General features: G+C 45.6%; 2 protein-coding genes across 6 annotated transcripts in view; both read left to right on the forward strand.

The window, feature by feature from the left end:
• LOC140496882 (uncharacterized) overlaps nucleotides 1-19,471 on the forward strand; it is a 34,331-nt gene extending 14,860 nt beyond the window's left edge. Inside the window, 3 exon segments of the mRNA XM_072597261.1 lie at nucleotides 635-662; nucleotides 15,750-16,795; nucleotides 16,798-19,471. Of these exon segments, the coding sequence (XP_072453362.1) occupies nucleotides 635-662; nucleotides 15,750-16,795; nucleotides 16,798-16,886 (1,163 nt within the window). The 3' untranslated portion in view covers nucleotides 16,887-19,471.
• LOC140496680 (zinc finger protein 74-like) lies at nucleotides 13-19,471 on the forward strand. Of its 5 annotated transcripts, none has more exons than XM_072596962.1 (4): nucleotides 13-3,356; nucleotides 8,803-8,929; nucleotides 10,355-10,450; nucleotides 15,638-19,471. In XM_072596962.1, the coding sequence occupies exons 1-4, from the start codon at nucleotides 3,249-3,251 to the stop codon at nucleotides 15,670-15,672; spliced, it is 366 nt and encodes a 121-aa protein (XP_072453063.1). In that variant the 5' UTR covers nucleotides 13-3,248; the 3' UTR covers nucleotides 15,673-19,471. The 5 variants fall into 5 exon arrangements, with proteins under 5 accessions (XP_072453063.1, XP_072453156.1, XP_072452902.1 ...); XM_072597055.1 differs by lacking the exon at nucleotides 15,638-19,471 and adding an exon at nucleotides 14,334-15,611; XM_072596801.1 differs by lacking the exon at nucleotides 13-3,356 and adding an exon at nucleotides 3,724-7,486 and having other exon boundaries at nucleotides 15,638-15,783.
• Nucleotides 19,472-20,717: the final 1,246 nt, after the last annotated feature.

Consider the following 20,717-nt stretch of genomic DNA (forward strand, 5'->3'; position numbering starts at 1 on the left):
TAGAGCTGATATAAGATATCACTGAGATGACAAAGGAGAGGCATGTAAATGGATGCAGTGTTAATGGAATGGGAAGATCTTTCTGTCCATTAATAGGCCTCTGTGACTTGCTTTGAGTCTGAGTCACATGGAGCCTGTGGTGGGAGGAGCTTGCCGAATGGGTGGAGCAGGCAGAGCTTAGGAAAGAATAGGCAGAGTAGGTAGAGTGAGTGAGGGAGGCTTTTTCCCTAAGGGAGCTTGTTTGTGGAGAGACCTGATAGAGGGAAGACTTGGGGATGGTGATGCTCCCTAAATTTGTAATGTGTACAAACTTCCTTTTTACCATGGTGGATTTCACTTTCTACCATCTGAATAAATATCTTAGTTTCATCTTTGAGGAAGAGAGTGTGCTATATTTTCCCGTTCAAACCTGGAAGTACATATCCATATTCATAACACCTGCTGTGGGTATCTCATTGGTGATTTAATGGAATATTGAACTTTTTAGAGGCAGAAAATCCTGCATACAAGCCATTTTTTGACTCAGTGTGAAGACCTTCAGTCAGAAATCATCTCATCCTCTCAAGGATTCTGTTAACAGGATTTTTACTGAGCCAGTCTCTAACCCAAGAATGCTTGGAGCCACACAGAGCAGGCCTAGAACCAGGAGTGCCAGTCATCAAGTTGTTTAATCAGTGTCAGTGAGAAATGTTCCCTTAGCTGAAGTAAAAGCATAGGTTTATTTTTAAGTCACAACTGGGGAGCCAAGGGGGAGGTGGATTAGAAACAATTGTTATTGGTTTCCCATGAGAAATCCACAAAAGCCTTCAACACAGTTCTGGAGTTATGTTTTTAGGAGTCATGACCACCTTCCTAAAAATCCAAAACCAGAACTGCTCCTGTAATCTGATTGGCTTCACTGAAGGTCCAGTGATTGTAAACTCGTCAGTCTTGATTAGTCAGTTTAAGCTGCATTATGAGCTCTGACTCCCAAGACAGAGCCAGCCTTTGAAAAAAATAAATTATTAGCATATTTATCATTCACATATTATTTTCATAGGAAAGTTATAAATTCCTTTCTCAACACATACTAGGAAGAAACCTTATGAATGTACTCCACAGGTACAGGACTTTCTCTGGGACATGGAGGTGATTGATGAAGGATGAATTTTGTGCCTGATTATGTGTGTTCATCCTTTGTTGCCGAAGACCATGCCACCAGAGAAATGATGACATGACTTGCGCTTGACTTTGTTTTGAGTGAGGGAGGGCTGTGCAGGTCACCAGCCTCACTTCTCCAGAACCGTCTGAATCCAGTGACCAGAAATTCCTCAGGATGACTGGAGATGACCCAGGATGAGGCAATTGGGGTTAAGTGACTTGCCCAAGGTCACACAGCTGGTGAGTGTCAAGTGTCTGAGGTGAGATTTGAACAAAAGTCCTCCTGAATCCTGGACTGGTGCTATATCCACTGCACCACCTGGCCACCCCTATAATGCCTGATTATAACAGAATGGTGAAATAAGGGGAAATCATGCTGTCCCACCAGGTTGTAAAACCAAAAGAAGGAGGAAATAGGCTCATAAAATGTGAAGGAAGACATCTGAATGTTCTCAAAAACAGAATGTCTCCGCAATTAGGAAATGAACTCATATCAATATTTCAACTGGGGGGAAAGTTTTGGTGAAGGGAAGAAATCAGAGGTGTTTGATCAAGGGTATAAAAACTGGGGTAACTGGCCTATTTGTATGTATTAGCCTGTATTTAGGCGACTGCTTATGACAATCAAGAAACTTCTCATGCACAGATTTTTGTGACCATCAATCATGGGATGAGGAAGGGATTCCCGTGATGGACTTCAGGCAGAGCAGAACCATTGTGTGAAAAAGCAGTTGCTCCTAGGCAATAAGAGGGCCTGCCATTCTCTTTGTCCAGCCTCCCATACTTGTTCCTGCTTCACCAGTTCAGCCAGGGAATTGAAAGGAGCCAGCAACCACCTGGGAGCCTTCCAAGCTGACGACCACCTATGATCTGGGGCTCTGGAGAGTCAAAGGCTAGGATTCCTCTACAGGAAATGATTTCTGTCTTCATAAATCTAACTGGACTGTTTCCTGTGGCCAGATCAACCAGAGCAAATGGGGTGAAAATGAACACTTTTGCAGAACTTGCAAAGCCTCCAAAAAGACTAACTGGTCAAGTCGAGTAGGCAGATAAAAGGTACGCAAGAGGCCAACATTGTGTTTTCCGGTGTGCAGAAATATATGGTGTCATTACGTAAAGATTAAATTTACGACTTTAAGAAGGGAGGGGGAGCCATGACGACCCAGTACAAGGAGCGCTTCTTCTGAATCCAACGAGTGTCTGCCATTTGTTCTCGTTCTTTAGCTTCTTGGGTCACAAAAGTCACGAGGCAAAAACTAACTCAAGAAGTTCCTTGTGCCCCCGGCCATGGAGATGGAGAAGGTGGGAGCCCAGCCGCCAGGCCGTCCCTCCCATTCCGGAGCGGCTGCTTGCCCCGGACTCCTGGGGCCACCCCTCCCCCGATGCCTCATTGGTTCGCAGACGCGGGCACGCAGCCCAAGGACCCCTCCCGGGCCAGGAGCCGGGCCTGGGCTGGGCCTGGCCTCTGTTTCAGGCCCCGGCCCCGCGCTCTCCTCCCTCCGCCACAGCCGGGTCTCCTCCTTCCAGACTCCGAAGGCGCCTCCAGCAGGTGAGTCCCGGGGAGGCTCGGCCTGGACAAGGGGCGGATGTCCCTGAGGCCGTCGCCATTCATCCCCTCATTCGGCACCACCAGCCGCGCTCCCTCTTCTCCCAGTCCGCGTCCTCCGGGGGTCCCTGCTGGGCTCAGGCCGGGCCACATCGTCCCCACCCTTCTGGGCAGTTCCCGGACCCTGGCGCAACACGGGGAGGGAAGGACATTCACGTCTCCCCAGGACAATACAAACTGAAGCCCTCCACAAACTTCGTGGGATTCTCAGAGAAACTGCCCCTGCTTGTCCTTAACCCGGGTGAGATCAGTCATTGGAGGATGAACATGCCAATCACTCCTCCAGGGGAATCTGCCATTTTCCACGGGTTCCGGGAAACCCACGAATCAGGAACTGGAGGGGGATAGGAAGTTCCGCCCCTCGCGCTGGAAGGACTATCCAATGAGGGATTCTGGGAAACGGAGTCCGGCTGCGGAGGCCTAGGGACCAAGTAACGGGCGGATCCAGTGGGTGCAGGCGCTGCTGGGAATTGGAGTCTGGAAGTGTGCTCGTCTCGGACCAATGGGCAGGCGGCCCCGGCGGACAGGGGGCGGGACATCCCATAGGAGTCCAGGCTCTCCCAGAGCCGGAGCTCGTGGCCTTCCCGAAGGGGATCCTCAAGCGAGTCAGGTGCGTGCCGGTTCCCTGGAGCCAGGAGCGCGCTGCCTCGCCCCGCAGGCCCGGAAGAGCACGCTGTGGCCGGCTGTTCCCGAGACACCCCCTCCTCCCTCGCCCTGGCCCAGGGAGACCGTGACCGGCACGTGCGGCCCCGGCACGGCGTGCCCTGCCCGCCTTCCGCGGGGCTGGAGGGCGAGGAGAGCGGAAGGACGGGCCCCCCCCGCCCCCAGGCTGGAGATCGGGACTCGGACGCGGGCAGGACGGTTAGGGCAGATCAGGGCCTGGGGTGAGACGGAGGAGTCACTTTGGTCCCTACACAGGGAGCCTGGACCCCGAGGGAATGGCCCCTGGGAGCGGCCTAGCCCCCGCGCCTGTGAGTGCCGTCCGGCCGTGCCCGCGGCCCCGGAGCCGGGGATGCCCGCCTTAGGGAGCGGTCCTGTACAGGAGGAGCGGCCGCAGCGCTGCCCCGCTGCCTCCTCTGCCTTTGAACCCGATTCACGGGCCCGCCCCCCAAGCTGCCCTCACAGGTCCTTTTGGTGACACGGTCAGGGTGAAGTGACTTACCCAGGGTCACACAGCTGGAAGTCTCAAGTGCCCCAGGCTGCATTTGAACCCAGGTCCTGTTGACAATATGGCCAGTCTTTGGTGGACCACTGCATCCACCCCCTCCCCTTACAAACGGCTCCTCACCCTCCTAGTGGCCGTGCTTTCCCTTGTACCACCTGAAGGCCAGGAGTCCCTGCCCCTGAGCGTTGTCTGGGCAGCCCTGGACAGAGCCCTGGAGCCTCCTCGGTTCCTGTCCTTTGCCTTGGGGTCACCAGAGCAGACCTGGTGCCCCGGGTGCTGCCCATGTCCTCCCGCCCCAGCTCCCACAAGCCTTCCCAGGGCCCTCCGATGCCCTCCCCTTTAGCATTCTGGGGTCAGGTTAACGAGCATTTAGAGAGACAGTGCCTAGGCCAGGCCACAACGTGCTGTGCAGACAGCTCTGGGGCCATCCTGCTGCTTCTGTGATTCTAACACCTACCCTGGCTCAGTGACTGAATGATGGACAGCTCCCGGGATTCTCACCCTTGCCTCTGTTGGGCCTGGGCACCAGGACTAGCTTCTCCACAGACCCTGTGACTCTTCTTCTTCTTTGCCACCTCAGAGAAGGTTATAAAGATGGAATTTGTTTTGTTCAGGCCTATTCTCTGCCTTCATCGATCGTCCTGCTTCCCCCTCTCCTTTCCCTCCTTTCTGTCCTTTTCACTGCTGAGTACAATGTATTTGTACGTGTAACTCTGTGCTGTGTTCTTCCTTCCTTTGACTAGACGACTCTGACGATTCTCGGGCTCAGGCATCAGCTGTTTTCACCCACTCCCATCTCCTTGGTATAGATTTCTACTTCTGCCCCATCACTGTGTGAGACAATATTTCCTAACCATCCTTCCCATCCATGCACCTTAGTGTATTCGTCTTTCTCTCTTTCCATATGTTCCTTAAGATCAAGACTTTACGGAACCCCTCCCAGGACTTTTCTAATTAGATTTCCACCATGAAGCCTGAGAAATTGGAGAGGATACATACCATCTCCCCATCTTTGAATAAAAGCAGTTTATCCTTTTGTTTTCTTATTCCCCTAGGCCAGTTCATCCTTCTTTAGGTTCTTGAGTTCCTCTTCACTTGTGTTTGAACTTTAAAAGTTCTCTGGAGTAATGGTCCTTGCATCAAGAGTGCTTGGAAGTCTTTTAATGAGAACTCATTTTCACCTGTATCATTATACTCAGTTTTGTTGGGAAATAACTAGCATACCCTTTACCTTCTAGGCTATCGTCTTCCAAGCTCTGGGCTTTGTAAATGAAGGAAATTGCCAAATTGTGTGTGATCCTGGGGTTCCTTGGTACTTGAGTTTTTCCTCACCGCTTCCTGTATTTTTTCCTTCACCTGTTAGCTCTGTGTTTTTGGCGGTGGTGTTCCTGGGAGTTTTCATTTAGAGATTTCTTTCAGGAAGTGATCTGTTGTTTACGTTGGCTTTCTGATCTAGTTGTAAGACGTCTGGGCACTTGGAAGATTTCTTGAAATCTATTGAGGCTTCTTTGTTTAATGGCGTTCAGATGGTCCACAGTTATTTAAATTTTCCCTTGTTCTCTTTTCTGAGTTGTTTTTCACTATGGCATAACTGACATTTTCTTCTGTTTTTTTCAACCTTTTGAATTTGTTTTAACATTTCTTATTGCCTTGTGGCTTCTGTTTGTTTCATTCCAAGTTTGAGGGAGTTGGTTGCTTGGCCGTGGTTTTGTGGCTCTTCTGCCAAGCTGTTAGCTCCTTGACTCTTCCTCACCACTCATCTCTTTTCCAGTTCTTTCTCCCTGAGCATTCTCATTCCACTTACCAACATGTTTAACTCTTCCTTCAACGCTTCCAGAAATTCTGGTTGAGTTTGTGCCCAAGACTTGTTTCTCGGAGGCTGTGCTTGTAGAGGTGAGTCACTCTTCTATATCTGTGTCTCCAGTTCCTCTGTTGCCATGACCATTCATTACGGTGAGATTCTTCTTTTTCTGTTGGCTCATTCTTTCAGCTTCCTTCCTCTGCAGCACCCTGCAGGGTTAGGGTTAGGGTTAGGGATGGAAGTTCAGGGCTGCTCTTGTGGGTGCTTCTTTGGGGTCCTGAGTGTTATCTAATTTCAGGATGTCAGGGGCAGAATAGAGACCTATGAGCTCTCAGTGTTCCCAAAGTGGTCTGTTCCAGAACAAAATAGTATTGTTGTCCTCCTGCTCTGAGATCTCCAAGTTTCTGACCTTGGTTTGAGTCTCTACAACAGTGGACCCAGTCTCTACCCCTATTGGCCAACTACTAAGCTCTGCTGACTGGCTCAGGGGGCAGAATTGTAAGTTTCTCTTTATTTTGGGATTCCTGCCTTGTTTTTCCACTGCAGGCTGACCTGGACATTGGATGGCAGACCCTGCTTGGCCTCCCAGGCCCGAGTCACACCCCTGCTTCTACAGGCTTCTGTTCTTCTTTGCTTCATTCTCCAGGGTCTCCCTATCCAGGAATTCCACTGCTTGACACAGATTCCTTGACCCTGCTTATGTGAGCTGGGCTTGGGTAGAGGGTAAGAGAGCTGCCAGTGGCAGCCATCCTGTTGCAGTTCTCTGAGGTGGGTCTGAATCATCTTTCCCTATTACACAGAATCTCACTGCAGAAATGCTGCTTGTGCAGTGTCTTCCTCTCTAGACTTATTTCAAAGGTCCATGGACCTCCTTTTTTCCCCTCTGTGCCAACCTGGGCCAAGGCCTCACAGGTGTTTGTGGTTTTCCCCATCAGCATTTGGTCTGGTACATTGCCCAGATCTCTTAGCACTGCTTTGCTTCCTCACTCTGCCATCTTGACTCTGCCAGGCCCACTATCCTCAGTTTACCTAAGTTGAGATTACTGACCCAGATGTTAAGGGATATGCCACCATCACATCGCTCTTGGTGTCTGAGGCTTGATGTGAGCCCAGGCCTTCCCCAAGTTCAGTCTTCCTGACTCCTTCACCAGTGCTCTCAGCAGAGGGTGAAGAAGAAAAGGTCCTGGAAGAAATCTGGCACTGAGATAATTGATCAACAAATATTCATTAAGTGTTTGGGACACATAAAGAGACAACACTGGACCTTGCTGTCTACTGCAGAATTGTGCAAAGTAGAAGCTAATGAAAAGAGAGAAAGCTCTAGAGTTAAGAGGATTTGTGACAGGCTTCCCATAGACGAGACTGAAGTTGGGACATCAGAAAGTTAGTGCAGCCAGTAGGGCAGCTAGGTGGTGCAGTGGATAGGCTGCCAGGCCTAGAGTCAGGAAAGCTGAGTTCAGATCTGGCCTCAGACTCTCACAAGCTGTGTGGCCCTGGGCAAATCACTTGACTCCATTTGCCTCAGTTTCCTCCTCTGTAACATGAACTGGAGAAAGAACTGGCTAACTACTCTAGCATGTTTGCCAAGGAAATCCCCAAATCATGCAGAGGTAGGCGTGAGTGAACAACGAGGAATCATTAGGGAAGGTACAGTATGAAGGGATGTCCACCGAAAGGAGACTGGGCACTGAAAATGTGTGAAGCCTGGAGATGGACGGTCTTGTTTAGGGAACAGCCAGAAGGCCAGGGTCCCTCGACAGAGGAGCACATACAGGTAGGGACTAAGTCATAAAGGGCTTTGCATCACTTCTGCATTTGTATTATTCAGTGGTGGATATCAAATGGAGGGGCAAGATGGTGACATGGTCAGAGCCTCCCTTTAGAAAACTCACTTCAGTGGCTGAATAGAGGACAGATTGGAGTGGGGAGAAGCTTGAGCAGGCTATAGTAATAGCCTAGGTGTGAAATGATGAGGGTTTGGGCCTGCACGTGGCCACCCTTAGGTGGGGGAGGAGTGATGCCGTTTGAGAGATGTTACAGAGGTGAAATCAGAAAAGCTGGACAACTGATGGGATGTGGGAGAGAGAGAGGAACCTGACTTGTGGACCCAAGTGATTTGGACCCAGTGCTACCTGATTTCTTCGTTGCCCAGTACCAGATCCTGGATTGGACAGGTGAGGACCTGGGCCTTGAGGCAGCATTGGGGGTCAGGAGGAGTTGGAGACTCTAGTTAGAATACCTAGAGACAAGGAGGTTCAGAATTCATTGTAGACCTGGCTCATATCCCAAGATGTGGTTCTTAGTCCCAGCTCCTAGGCCAGCCTGAAGCATGCACAGGAATCACCAGGGCAGGAATCACAGACGGGACCTGCAGAGCTTGCCAGCTGGCTGGTACTGGCCAAGTTCACTAGATTTGCTGTTGCCAAGAAGGCTGAAAACCAGATTAAGCACTTGCAGAACTAGGATCCCATTGTGGGCAAGGGAAGCTCCCTTCAGCTTTGCCACAGATCAGACCCCTTGAGGAGCCCTGAACGTCAGCAGGTCCCAGTCTGAGCTGTCCTTCAGATTCTCGGGGAAGCAGCATTCAGTATTCCCAGGAGAACACAGGCTCAGCTGGGAACTATGTGTAGATAAGACTTTATTCCAGCCATTCTGGGAGCAAACTAGGTCTTCCTTTACCCTTATTCTCTTTTCAGTGATTATATTAACTGTTTATTTTCTTCCCCCAGCAGTACCTGCCAGCTTGTCATTTTCTTTAGACTATATCATATCAGGTCTGACAAGGAAGAAATTTCACAGGACCCTCTCTCTTTCTCCTCCATAGATGCACCTGCCTCACAGAGACACACACTTTCTCCCTGATTCCACAATGAGACACATTCCATAATAAGGCATTTTCCAGCTTTATTAATGTTAGGATGTTTTTTCAAATTTCAGTATGAATATGAATTTTCTCAAATTCCATTGGATTCTTACCGAGTGTGATATCAAGAGGTGTTTCTGACATTTCCTCCTATAAAGTGAAGAGGATTGGAATATTTAACTCTGAAGCATCTTTCACTCTGTGTCATGTGACCTTTGATGATTTAGGAGGCAGTGACGTTTAAGGATGTGGCCGTGGACTTCACCCAGGAGGAGTGGGGCTTCTTGGACCATCCTCAGAAGGAGTTATACGGGGAGGTCATGCTGGAGGATGCCTGGAACCTGCTCTCCCTGGGTAAGGACACTTCCCCTGCTCACTCTTGAGTCTGCAGTCAGAGGGAACATCTTCATTCCCTGGTATGCAGGCTTTGGAGCCACTATCAGTTATTAGGGAGAAGTGTATGTCTCCTGTGTCCAAGAGATAAGCTCCTCAGGCCACCTGGTTTTCTCAAAGAGAGTCTTTGCCTTGTGTGAGAGAAAGCTGAGGGTTTCCTTTGTTGCCCCTGAGGCAGTCTCTTACCAGTTCTAGGCAGCTTCAGGTCAAAGCTCCAATCATTGTGGAACAATCTTGAACATGGAACCAACCTCAGGGGTTATTGAGTCTGACCTCTCCCTGGACATGAGTTTTGCTGCCAAATCTCTGAAAATGGCTCAGAAAGCTTTTCCTGACAACCCCTTCCTCTTTGGGACATCCCTAGTATTTGGAATATTCTTCTGGCTAACAAGCCCACATTGGTAGCTCACAGCTCTCACTTGTGGCTGGTGTAGCAGGTTTGTCACCCTAAACTTCCAACACAGATGGTGGGAAAGGAAGGGAAGGGAATAAGCATTTATGTTCACCTGCTGTTTGCCATGTGCTGGGCCAAGGGCTTTCTGTACAATATTATGTCACTGCATCCTCACATTAACCTTCCAGGTTAGGTGATATTATGCCCATTTGAGAAACTGAGGTAGAGTGACTTACCCAGGGGAACTCACCTGGCAAGTATATGAAGCTGGATTTAAATTCAGGTATTCCTGACTCCAAGCTCAGGGCTCTCTCCACTGCACTATCCGCTGCCTCTGATTTCTAGACAATGAAAACTATACATCCTTTTATGAAGAAGGTGCACAAGGTCAAATTCTCTGACTTCAAATTCATTTCATAATTTTCTCCCTCATCTCTCCCCAGAACTCACCAAAATGAATGCTATGGAATCTGTCCTTCAGGATTCCTGGGAACCACCCTGAGTCCTGGATTGCATGCCCCTGTGGATACCAGAAATAATAGACTGACTGAGAAATAGAGTTTGGAATAACTAGTTTCAGTTTGCCAGCAGGAGACTCTCACCAAGAGAGTGAATGAACATTACAACTCATTACCCCTTTATATAGAGGTCAGGGAGTAAGGAGCCTGGTAGAGGGAGAGCACAAAGATCCCTTTTGCTTGGACTTGAGGCTGATCTGACACAATTACCATTTTACCCTGTGTTAGATCTAGGAGTTTCTGCCACAATGAAACATAAGAGATTGAGGACAGAGAATTTGTGTGGTTCTTAGAACAGATTGTACAACACACCCCATTTTCAGTTATTTGCATCGGTCAGTACAGACACCTGTGTATGTCTGGAATGGAGTTACCTTCAAAGGGGAGCAGCTCTGTATCCATATACCTTTCCTAAAGAGAACTGAATTACAAGTCTCTCTCCACGCTCATCCTTAACTGATTCCCCATGCTCAGGTCTTCCAGTTCCCAGAGAAGATGTGATCTCTTATTTTGTGCAAAGGAAAGTACCATGGATGTTGGAACAAGAAGTCCTGTGGAGTCACTGTCCTGGTAAGTGAGATGAAAGCAGGTATATGAGAGCTGTGAGTATGAGAGGTTGCTATGTGGTGTGGTGAAGCTGGTGCTAGATTTGGGGACAGAAAGCCTGCCTTGGAATTCTTTTTCAGATTTGTTATTAGCAGTGGCTTCTTGGGCCATTCACTGTACCATGGAGCCTCAGTTTCCCCATATGTAAAATGAGGGTGTTAAGACTTCATGCCCTTTCAGCTTCCTTCCAGAGCTAAATTTGTCATTTTATAAGAAGTTGCTACTTGGAATTTGGGGAATGAAATCTCTGAAAGTGCCGAAAGGGGTTAGGCCATCCAACAGGGGCTCTTTCTTAGACCTTCAAGTCAACAAACATTTGTTAAGTGTCTGCTGTGTGCCAGCCCCTTGGGGTAAGCACTGGGACCATAAGGAGATGAACAGAAGTCCCCAGCTTTCCAGCATTTCACAGTCTGGTGGAGCTGACAACACTCCAACCCCTATGTAGAAAACTGCTATGGAGAGGGTAAATTCCAGCTGGCAAGACAGGGAAGGTCCTAAAGTGAAGGAAGACTGGGCAAGACTTATGGCAGAAGGTGGGCTTCAGCTGGGGCTTCAGGGAAGCCACCATGACATTCTAGGCACAAGGGATAGTGAGAAGATCCCAGGGAGTCAGGAGGTGGAGTATCCTGTTCATAGAACAGAAAGGAGGCCCACACCACTGGATTATTGCGTATGGACGGGAAAGAGGGGAATAAGGTGAAAGAAGATTGGAAGAATAGGAGGGGGAGGTCATGAAGTGATTAACAGTCCAAGGAAGGATTTTATATTGGATCCTTTTAATGGGGAGTCAGAGCAGGTTGTTGAGTGGGGGTAACATGGGCAAGTGAGATCTTTAGGAAGATGAACTTGACACATGGGTGGAAGATTAACTGGAGTGGGGGGAGGTGAGGCAGCTCTGGAGCAACCAGCAGCTTCTGAAATACTTCAGGTGATTGGGGCAGAGCCAAGACAGTTATATTATTGGGAAAGAAGGGGGTGTATGGGAGAGATGTGGAATCCGAAGACTTTGCCCCAAAGTGAATATGGGCTCTGGGGTATGAATGTGTGAGAGTTGATGAGGAGTACTTCATTTCTGAACCTGGACTATAGGAACTTGCCTCCAATAACACAAGGGATGTAAGCAGATGAGAGGATTGGGGGAAAGAGAATGGGTTTCATTCTGTGTAAGGTAAAAGGAGGACCAGGAGAGAACAGTGTCACCAAAACTTAGAGAGGAGAGTATGAAGAAAAAAGGGGTGACTTGACAGCGGCAAAGCCTGCGGAGAAGCCACGAAAAGCTAGCATCAGGAAAAGGCCATCGAATTTAGCAATTTCAGGATTATTGCTAATTTTAGAGAAATATATCTCAATAAAACAATGAATTTGGGAGGCAGGCTGCAGAGAGTTTCAAAGAAAGCAGAGGAAAGAAATTGGAAAGCCCTGCTGTAAATGGCCATCTTTAGCTGCTTAGCCATGAAATGGAGCAGATATTGGACAATATCTCAGGGAGATGCATGGTTCATTGAGGGTATCTTGAGACAAATGGCTTCATTTTTGACAATAGGAAAGGAGTCATTACTGTGGGAGAGAGTAAAAATTAGTGGAGAAAATGGAGATACTAGTGCAAGAATATTCCAAGGTAGATGAGGGATGGAATGGGATTATTTGCACACATAAAGGGATTAGCTTTAGTGAGCAAGAGGATGACCTTTTTATCTGATACTGAGTCCACAAAGGTAAAGAAGACTTCTGATTAATGTGAGATAAGTACAATAAGATGGCTCTTGATAAAGGTGTCATTTTTTTCAATGAAATAGGAGGCCAAGATCTTAAGAAGGTGTAGATGGGTTGGGTGGGGGTGGGGGGGTGAAAGACATCAAGTGATATGGGAGGGTTGAGGATGAATGAGAAGATTTGGAAAAGCTGCTGTGGTGGGTGGATGAGAATTTAGTTTGGGAGATGTCAGAGTATTGCCTTGCCTCAATGAAGGTCCAGCTGAAGTGGTGCAGCCTAAATTTGTAGTGATCCCAGGCAACCTGCTTTCATGGTTTTCTCCATCATCCCACAGCATCAGTCGCAGTGAAGGCTGCTGTCTTACTTGGAAGTAATCCAAGGCTAAGCTTTGCATAAATCATCACCCAAGTCCCTTTCCTCAACTTTTTGGCTCAATCTTTGTCCCATTCTTGGAGAATCATTGATCAGCTATCTGTAGGTGATGACAACTTCAGTTTGCAGAGCTGGGAGGTAGAGCCTTGAAGGTGTCCCCTGGTATGAGACCCTTCAGGACTGTACAGAGAAGCCTCTGTGATTTTCATTGTTGGGTCTGGTCAGATTTCACCAGGTTTAGAGCCTTAGAGGTGAATGGGTGCAAGAAAGTTACGGAACCATGATGGAAGTGAGAACATGCATTTGACACCTAGGAGAGAGAACAGAATGCAGGGGTTGAGGTAGAGGTTGGGGCCTGCTGTCAACCCTGGGCCCATTCAGCCAATCAGTAAAGATTAAGCACCTTGTGTTTTAGGCACCATGCTGAGCTCTGCAGGTCCAAAGAAAGGCAACAGGAAGTCTCTAATGTCAGGGAGCTCCCAATCCAGTACATAAACATGAAGATAGTGGAGAAGGAACAGGAAATGAACCTCACTTTTAGTGGATTGACTTGAAAAGAGACTGTTTTGGAATGGAAATACATTTAGTTCAACAGGGAAATGAGAGAATATAAGGAGTGAGGATAATAACAGTCTGAGGAGAAGAGAATTGGGGGGAAATAGTGTAAATCAAAATCACAGTGATAAAAGTAATAGGTAGCATCTGTATTAATATGAAATACTACTCTAAATCTGTATTGATCAGAGAAATGCAAATTAAAAACAACACTGAGGTAACGCCTCACTGATCAGTGTAGCTGATATCACAAAAGAGGAAAATGGTGGATATTGGAAGGTATGTGGGAAAACTGGCACACTAATGCACTGTTGGTGGAGTTGTGAAGGGATGCAAACATTCTGGAGAACAGAATAAGCTCAAAGGACTACAACACTGCATACTCGTTGATCCACAATACCACTGCTAAGTCTGCATCCACAAAAAGGAGACAAGGGCTTATTTGCGCAAAAATGTTTATAGCACCTCTTTTTGTGGAGAATAGAATTAGAAATTGCAGGGATATTCATTAATTGGGGAATGGCTAAAGAAGCTGTGGCATATGATTGTAATGGAATATTTTTGTGCCATAAGGAATGACAAGCAGGATGATATCTGAAAAACTTATATGAACTGATGCATAGTGAAGTGAACAGAACCAGAACGTTGTACATAGCAACAGTAATATTGTTTGATGAAAGACTTCTCAAATGATGGAAATTCATTTTTTTTTAGTTCCCTAACTGGTCAATAAAGTGAATTCATGATTACACTTTTAAAGATTTATCTTTCTAATTACTCATGACAAGTAGTGTATTAAATGATAAATGTACTTGAAGGTCAATTGCACAGATTTTTAAAAAAAAAATGTTTATGTTTAAAACCTTTGTAAGGATAGAATTTCTTCAGACATAACTTTCTTTTTTCTACCAGTGGAAACATTACTGCACTTTCATTGAAATTCTATTGAATGACTAATCTGTGTTACTGAACAGTTCCTTTGAGAAGCTGACAGGGGAGGTGAATAATAAAGGTTCAGATTGGAAAACAACTTTAGCATTGTAATGAGGGGCACTTTAAGGTTTGTTTTTGTAAAAAGGTTGTGGGGAGTTCAGGATGGTTTCATTGTGGCCTCTGCTGTGCATGCATAGCAATCATCAGTCCAGAGAGCCTGCTAACTCTGCTGCAAGAATGCCAACCCAGTAACATCTTGATCTGGTAATTACAGCTTTGATAAGATATTACAAGGCAACCCAGGAATGAAAGACATTCTGGCGCAGTAACAATGAGCCAGTGAAGGTCTGTGCATGCTTGTGAGAATTTGCACATGAATGTCCAACCTTCCTTCAAGTTTGGAAACAATTTGATGTCAAGTTGAGAAATGGAAAGAATGTGTTGCACATAGTCCCTCCAAAAGGATTTTATGCCTGACTAGTGATTTTGAATCGCTGCAGAAAAAAATCCTGTTATGGTGGAAGTATCCACGAGGCTGTTCCAGAGTCTAAATATGTTAATAACAGAATTGAGTGATTCTTTACTACTTAAGGTGCCAATGACAAATTCTTAGTTCAAATCATTTGGACTAGTGTCTAGAACCTTTAAAGAGTTTGGGAAACTGGAAATGCGAAAAAGCTTCAAGAAGACTAACAGTGAAGCCTGCTTTCCAACTTCCTTACAAAAGGATGATACACCCAAATTCATGTATGAGAGGCATATGTTCAGACATTGGAAGTTAATTGGCCAAGGTGGCAAGTAGTTGGTGCAGTTGATAGAGTACCAGCCCTGGAATCAGGAGGACCTGAGTTCAAGTATAGCCAATGACACTCTTACTAGCTGCATGACTCTGGACAAGTCCTTTCACCCTGATTGCCTCACCAAAAACCAAAACAAAATATATTAATAGGCCAGAACAAAACTTTTATGTTTTAGGTAACTACAAAAACCAGCACTGCTATGCTTCAAGTGACCTCAAATACTGCCACAGAAAGAAATAAGATTTAAAATTGCTACTAGGGAAATTGCACTCTACTTACAAGTATGAGAGATCATGAAATAATTTGAATATTATGCATGTGCCAAATGGCATAATATCAGTGAAGAAAAGATTGAAAATGAAAACCACGAAAGTGAAAAGCAAAGAGAGTGGAAGCACCCTTTCTAGTACTGTGTACAGAGCATTATAAGTCATGGGTTTGAGTTCAGATCTCAAAATTGGAATTTTGAGTCAAATCACTCAGCCATTCTGAGCTCAAGGCTTGAGTTTCAAATGGGATAACACTCTACCTCTGTCATAGGTTGGTTGTGGTTACCCAATGTAATTGTGCGTGAAGCTCTTTGTAAACTAAATCATCCTTAGAATGTGAGCTAATGACAATTTGAAATAATTGGTTCTGCCCATTTGAAGACTTTGGAAGTTTGAAGTCTTTTGCTTTGTCTGGGGAAAGAGAAAAGGGGTTTATGTTCTGCCAATGAAGGGAAGGGGATATAATAAATGTGTCTGTGTGTATATGTTTTCCTGCTTGTTTCTTTCAGAAGGAGAGATCAGACTGGAAATGAAGGAAACTTGAGCAGACCTAAGCTTTTCTGTGGAAAAAACTCAGGAGCAAAGATTCATGGGTGATGGTCCTTGTGACTTCACTTGGAGAAAACTCTCTGCTCTACAGCAGAGAATTCGCACTGAGGAGAAACCTTATCAATGTAATCATTGTGGTAAAGCTTTTACACGGAGGGACCACCATAGAGAACATCAGAAAATCCACACTGGGGAGAAACCTTATGAATGTAATCAGTGTGGAAAGGCTTTCAGAGTCAGCTCCAGTCTTGCTGAACATCAGAGAATCCACACTGGGGAAAAACCTTTTGAATGTAATCAGTGTGGTAAAACTTTTTCAAAGTGGGCCAACCGTAGAAGACATCAGAAAATCCACACGGAACAGAAACCTTATGAATGTAATCAGTGTGGAAAGGTCCTCAGAGGCAGCTCCAGGCTTGCAGAACATCAGAGAGTCCACACTGGAGAGAAACCTTATGAGTGTAATCAGTGTGGAAAGGCCTTCAGAGTCAGCTCTAGTCTTGCTGAACATCAGAGAATCCACACTGGGGAGAAACCTTATGAATGTAATCAGTGTGGAAAGGCCTTCAGAGGCAGCTCCAGGCTTGCTGAACATCAGAGAGTCCACACTGGAGAGAAACCTTATGGATGTAATCAGTGTGGAAAGACTTTCAGAGTTAGTTCCAGGCTTGCTGAACATCAGAGAGTCCATACTGGAGAGAAACCTTATGAATGTATTCAGTGTGGAAAGACTTTCAGAGTTAGTTCCAGGCTTGCTGAATATCAGAGAGTCCATACTGGAGAGAAACCTTATGAATGTATTCAGTGTGGAAAGACTTTCAGAGTCACCTCCAGTCTTGCTGAACATCAGAGAATCCACACTGGGGAGAAACTTTTTGAATGTAATCAGTGTGGTAAAACTTTTGCAAAGAGGGCCAACCTTAGAGAACATCAGAAAATCCACACTGGACAGAAACATTTTGAATGTAACCAATGTGGAAAGGCTTTTAGAAACAAGTCAGGTCTAGTTAAACATCAGAGAATCCACACTGGAGAGAAACCTTATGAATATAATCAATGTGGAAAGGCATTTAGAGTCAGCTCGAGTCTGGTCAAACATCAGAGAATCCACACTGGAGAAAATACAAGCCATGTGGTAGAGCCTTCAGGCAAAAGTCAGTCCTTTTTTCACATCAGAGAATTCATATAAGTTATAAATCTCATCAGTGACATGATGGAGGAGAGGCATGTAACTGAATTATAGAGCTTTGTAGACAGCAGAAAAATCTGCATACAAGCCATTTATGGCCTCTATGTGAAGAAAGCTTTCAGCCAGAAATCATGTCTTATCCTTTCATCAGAGGATTCTGTGAACAAGATTTTTACTGAGCCAGTTTATAACATGAGAATGCTTGGAACCACACAAAGCAGGCCTAGAAACCAGGGGTGCCAGTAATTAAGTTGTTTAATTAATCGAGGAATGTTCCCTTACCTGAAGTGAAAGCATATGTTTTATACTTATGTCACCACTGGAGAAGCAGAGGGGAAGGTGGATTACAAACAGTCTTTTAGTGGTTTTCCATGAGAAACCCACAAGTCCCAAAAAAACAACAATTCTGGAGTCGCATCTTTGGGGCTCGTGACCACCTCTGCTAAAGTAGAGAACCAGAGTTCTGTGAGGGGAACAGGTTCTCCAGATTCCCTTCACTTAAGGTCCAATGGTTGTCACCCTTGTCATAATTTTGATAATTGTGACTCCCAAGCTAGAGAGCCAACTCTTGAAAAAAAATTTAATTGTTAGTATATTCATTACAAAGATCATGTCGATTAATATGAAAATTATGAGTTCCTTTCTCTACTTACTAGGAAGAAACTGATCAATGTGCTCCAAGGGACATGCTTTTCTCTGGAACATGCAGGTCACTAATGAAGGCTAAATTTTGTGTCTGATTATAACAGAATCGTGAAATAAGGGGAAATAAATCATGCCATCCCACCGGGTTGTAAACCAAAAGTGTGGAAATAGGCTCATAGATTGTAGGACTGAGTGGAGGAAAACATCTGGATGTTCTCATAAACAGAATGTCCCCAGAATTAGGAAATGAGCTCACATCAGTATTATGTCAACTGGGGGGAAATGTTTGGTGAAGAGAAGAAATGAGAGGTCTTTGATCAAGGGAATATAAAAGGATAATTTTGGGAAATCTTGCGATCTACAGGTCAACTATATGTATATATGCCAGGCCTAGAGGCCTGAGGGCTACCCGGGTCTTACCTTACCTATCGCAGGTCTTCGGCTGGCCAAACCGGATAAACGTATGAGAGAAGAGACTTTCCAGAGTCGAGCAAGGGTTAGGCTTTATTCAGGGTCTTGGTTACATGTGCAGGGGGAGCTCTTCCTTAGGAGAGAGAGAAATCTCCCAAGGAGGCAAAGATCTTACAGTAAGAGAATGAAAGCAAAAGTGGAAGTGGGGAGAGAGGGGAGAGGGAAGAGCGAAGAGAGAAGGAAGAGGGGCCTTCTGTCCTGTAAGGGTCCCTCAGCGCTAAGAGCGCCTTCAGGCTTTCCTGACCCTACTTAAGCTCTCCGGCTGCATAGTTTGCACCTGAATACCGTGCCTGTTAGATAACAATAGGTGTGCTCAGATCTGGGCCAATCTCGAGGGCGGGGATGCTCTCTCCCAGCACTTTTCTCACGGGAAGAGGTGGAAATGCACGAGATAGCTTGGTCTCACACCTCAATTCCCTGCTGTTCCCTGGGGGGCCTCATGAGAACTCTAAGGTTTAGAAGTTCTCACCTTTACCCGCCCGAGACTGTCCACATGGAACTGAGCTTACACCCCCAACATATATATTTGCCTATGTTCAGGCAATTGCATATGACAATCAAGAAACTCTTCGTTCACTGATTTTTGTGAACCAACAGCCATGATGATGAGGAAGGAATTCCCCTGAAGGACTTCAGGCAGAGTAGAACCATCGTGTGAGAAAACAGTTGCTCATAGTTTGTAAGAGGCCCTGCCATATCTATCTAACCAGCATCCCATGCTTGCTCCTGCTCTACTAGCCTGACGGGAATAGGAAGGAGCTCCCAACAATGTAAGAGCCATCTGAGGTGATGGTTACATAAAATCCGGAGCTCTGAACAGTACAAGGGACCTCCTGGGACTTCTCTACAGGAGATGGTTTGTGTCTTGATAATTCTAAATAGACTTTCCTGTGGTCAGATCAGCCAAAGCAAATGGGGTGAAAATGAACACTTCTGCAGGATTTGCAAAGCCTTCAAGAAGAGAGTCTTTCCCTCTATTTTTCTAACTCTGGTCCAGTCAGCTAGGTTGACAAAAGGCACACCAGAGGGCAACTGTTTTTTCCTCCACTCCGCAGAAATTTATAGTGTCATTAAAGTTTAAATTTATGACTTTAATAAAGAAGGTGGAACCATGATGGTCCTGTAGGGGCAAAAACTTAACCTGAACTCTCGCAAATCCTCAAACAACTTTAAATTATGCTTTGAATCCAATTCTGGTGGGGAAGTACCAACAAAAATTCAGGATAAAACAATTTTCCAATCCAAGACAACTTAGGAGGTCACAGGACAAGTGACAATGGTTGGGTCTGGAGACCCATGTAGTGAAGGCCACTCCTCATCAAAGCAGCACCTTGGAGAGCCCTCAGCTCCTTGACAGTCACGGGGTCAAACAACTGGTCTGAAGGTGATTGTAAGGAACCTTTTGCTGGCATTGGGCCTAGGTCCATCTTGTGTTGCACATACACATTTTCATGTCAAAATCTCAATAAAGGGAAGAGGGAAGAAAAAATTTGGGACTCAATTCTTTTTTCAAAATGTTTTAAACATTGTTTTTGCATGTAGTTGGAAAAAATGAAAAGTGAAATTTTTTACAACAAAAAATAAAGTGCTGCACTCAATGTGCAAACAAATTTGGAAACTTCCAAAGTAGCCACTGGATTAGAAAATGTCAGTTCAAGTCTCCATCCTAAAGTAGGGTTGTGCCTGATGCCAGTGATCTGGGCCACTGAAATTTATGAGAAAATGCAGAGAGGGGTTGCTTTCAAAGACATGGTCATTTAGAGTCCATCATTAACACCACATTACTCACCCCTCAAGCAGATGGGATCCATTATCTTCTGGAGAAAGGGGCAAAATCTCAACTTCTGAAACTGCTTCCTGCTGGCAAGATCTATACAGCTGTCTTTGGCTTGAGGGGGTCCCAGAGAGGAGGTTGACCGGAACCAAGCACAGCTTGCATGCAGGAGCCAATGGGGGGACATGTGCTGGTACCTACTGATTGCTATAAATCATAGGTCAATGGCCTGTAGTCTGGAAGACACAAATCTGAAAAGCAGGGTTCAAATACTGGGGGAATTAAAAGTGATGTCAGAATGAGGGAAAATAATGTAAAGGCAGCAAGTGCCCCATTAGAATTTCCACTCTGATCCCAACTCCTCCAAGAGGACCAGATGCTATTGGGAAGTAATAATACTATGGCAGGTAGAAGTTTTCCACCCCTGGCTTCAATAGTTACACAAATGAATTTACCACAGACTGACTTTTATTCCAACTAGAACAAAAGACTTAGGAGAATACTTATGTAATGAGATTACCTCCCTCTAACAAAATTGATTGCACTGAATTTCTCTTCCCCAAACCAAAGAGGTTTCTGAGTTTCAGTAATTAATAGAATAATCTAATTATTAAGTTGTTTAGGATATAGAAAGGAACATAAGTTTAGCCCGAATAGCTCAAATCTGAAACACCTTTTTCTATTGCAGCTTTAGTCTATGAGATAATAATTCACATGACTGCTGGCAGGCAAGTGACAGGTCTGAGTATTAATTTACCAAGGTGGAGTAAATTTGTTGTTTGGCTATACATTCAGGTCAAAACAGCAATATCTCACTACTTGCATTGTACTTCTATCTTTGACCATTTGCTCTGATTACAGAAATTTGGTATAAAATGATACAGCAGTGACTTGTTTATATCAAGTGTGACAGAATAAAACATCCTTTGCTCTGTTGATTTCAGGCAACTCACAGTTTTCC

The sequence above is a fragment of the Notamacropus eugenii genome, chromosome 1, assembly GCF_028372415.1.
Source record: "Notamacropus eugenii isolate mMacEug1 chromosome 1, mMacEug1.pri_v2, whole genome shotgun sequence".
NCBI lineage: Eukaryota > Metazoa > Chordata > Mammalia > Diprotodontia > Macropodidae > Notamacropus > Notamacropus eugenii.

What these genes read in the sequence shown, in the direction of transcription:
- LOC140496680 (XM_072596801.1), top strand. Translation starts at nt 7,367, where the DNA reads ATGAAGGGATGTCCACCGAAAGGAGACTGGGCACTGAAAATGTGTGAA. An exon ending in CGACAGAGGAGCACATACAG is followed by an intron (nt 7,487 to 8,802) that starts GTAGGGACTAAG and finishes TTGATGATTTAG; the next exon opens with GAGGCAGTGACGTTTAAGGA. An exon ending in CCTGTGGAGTCACTGTCCTG is followed by an intron (nt 10,451 to 15,637) that starts GTAAGTGAGATG and finishes TGTTTCTTTCAG; the next exon opens with AAGGAGAGATCAGACTGGAA.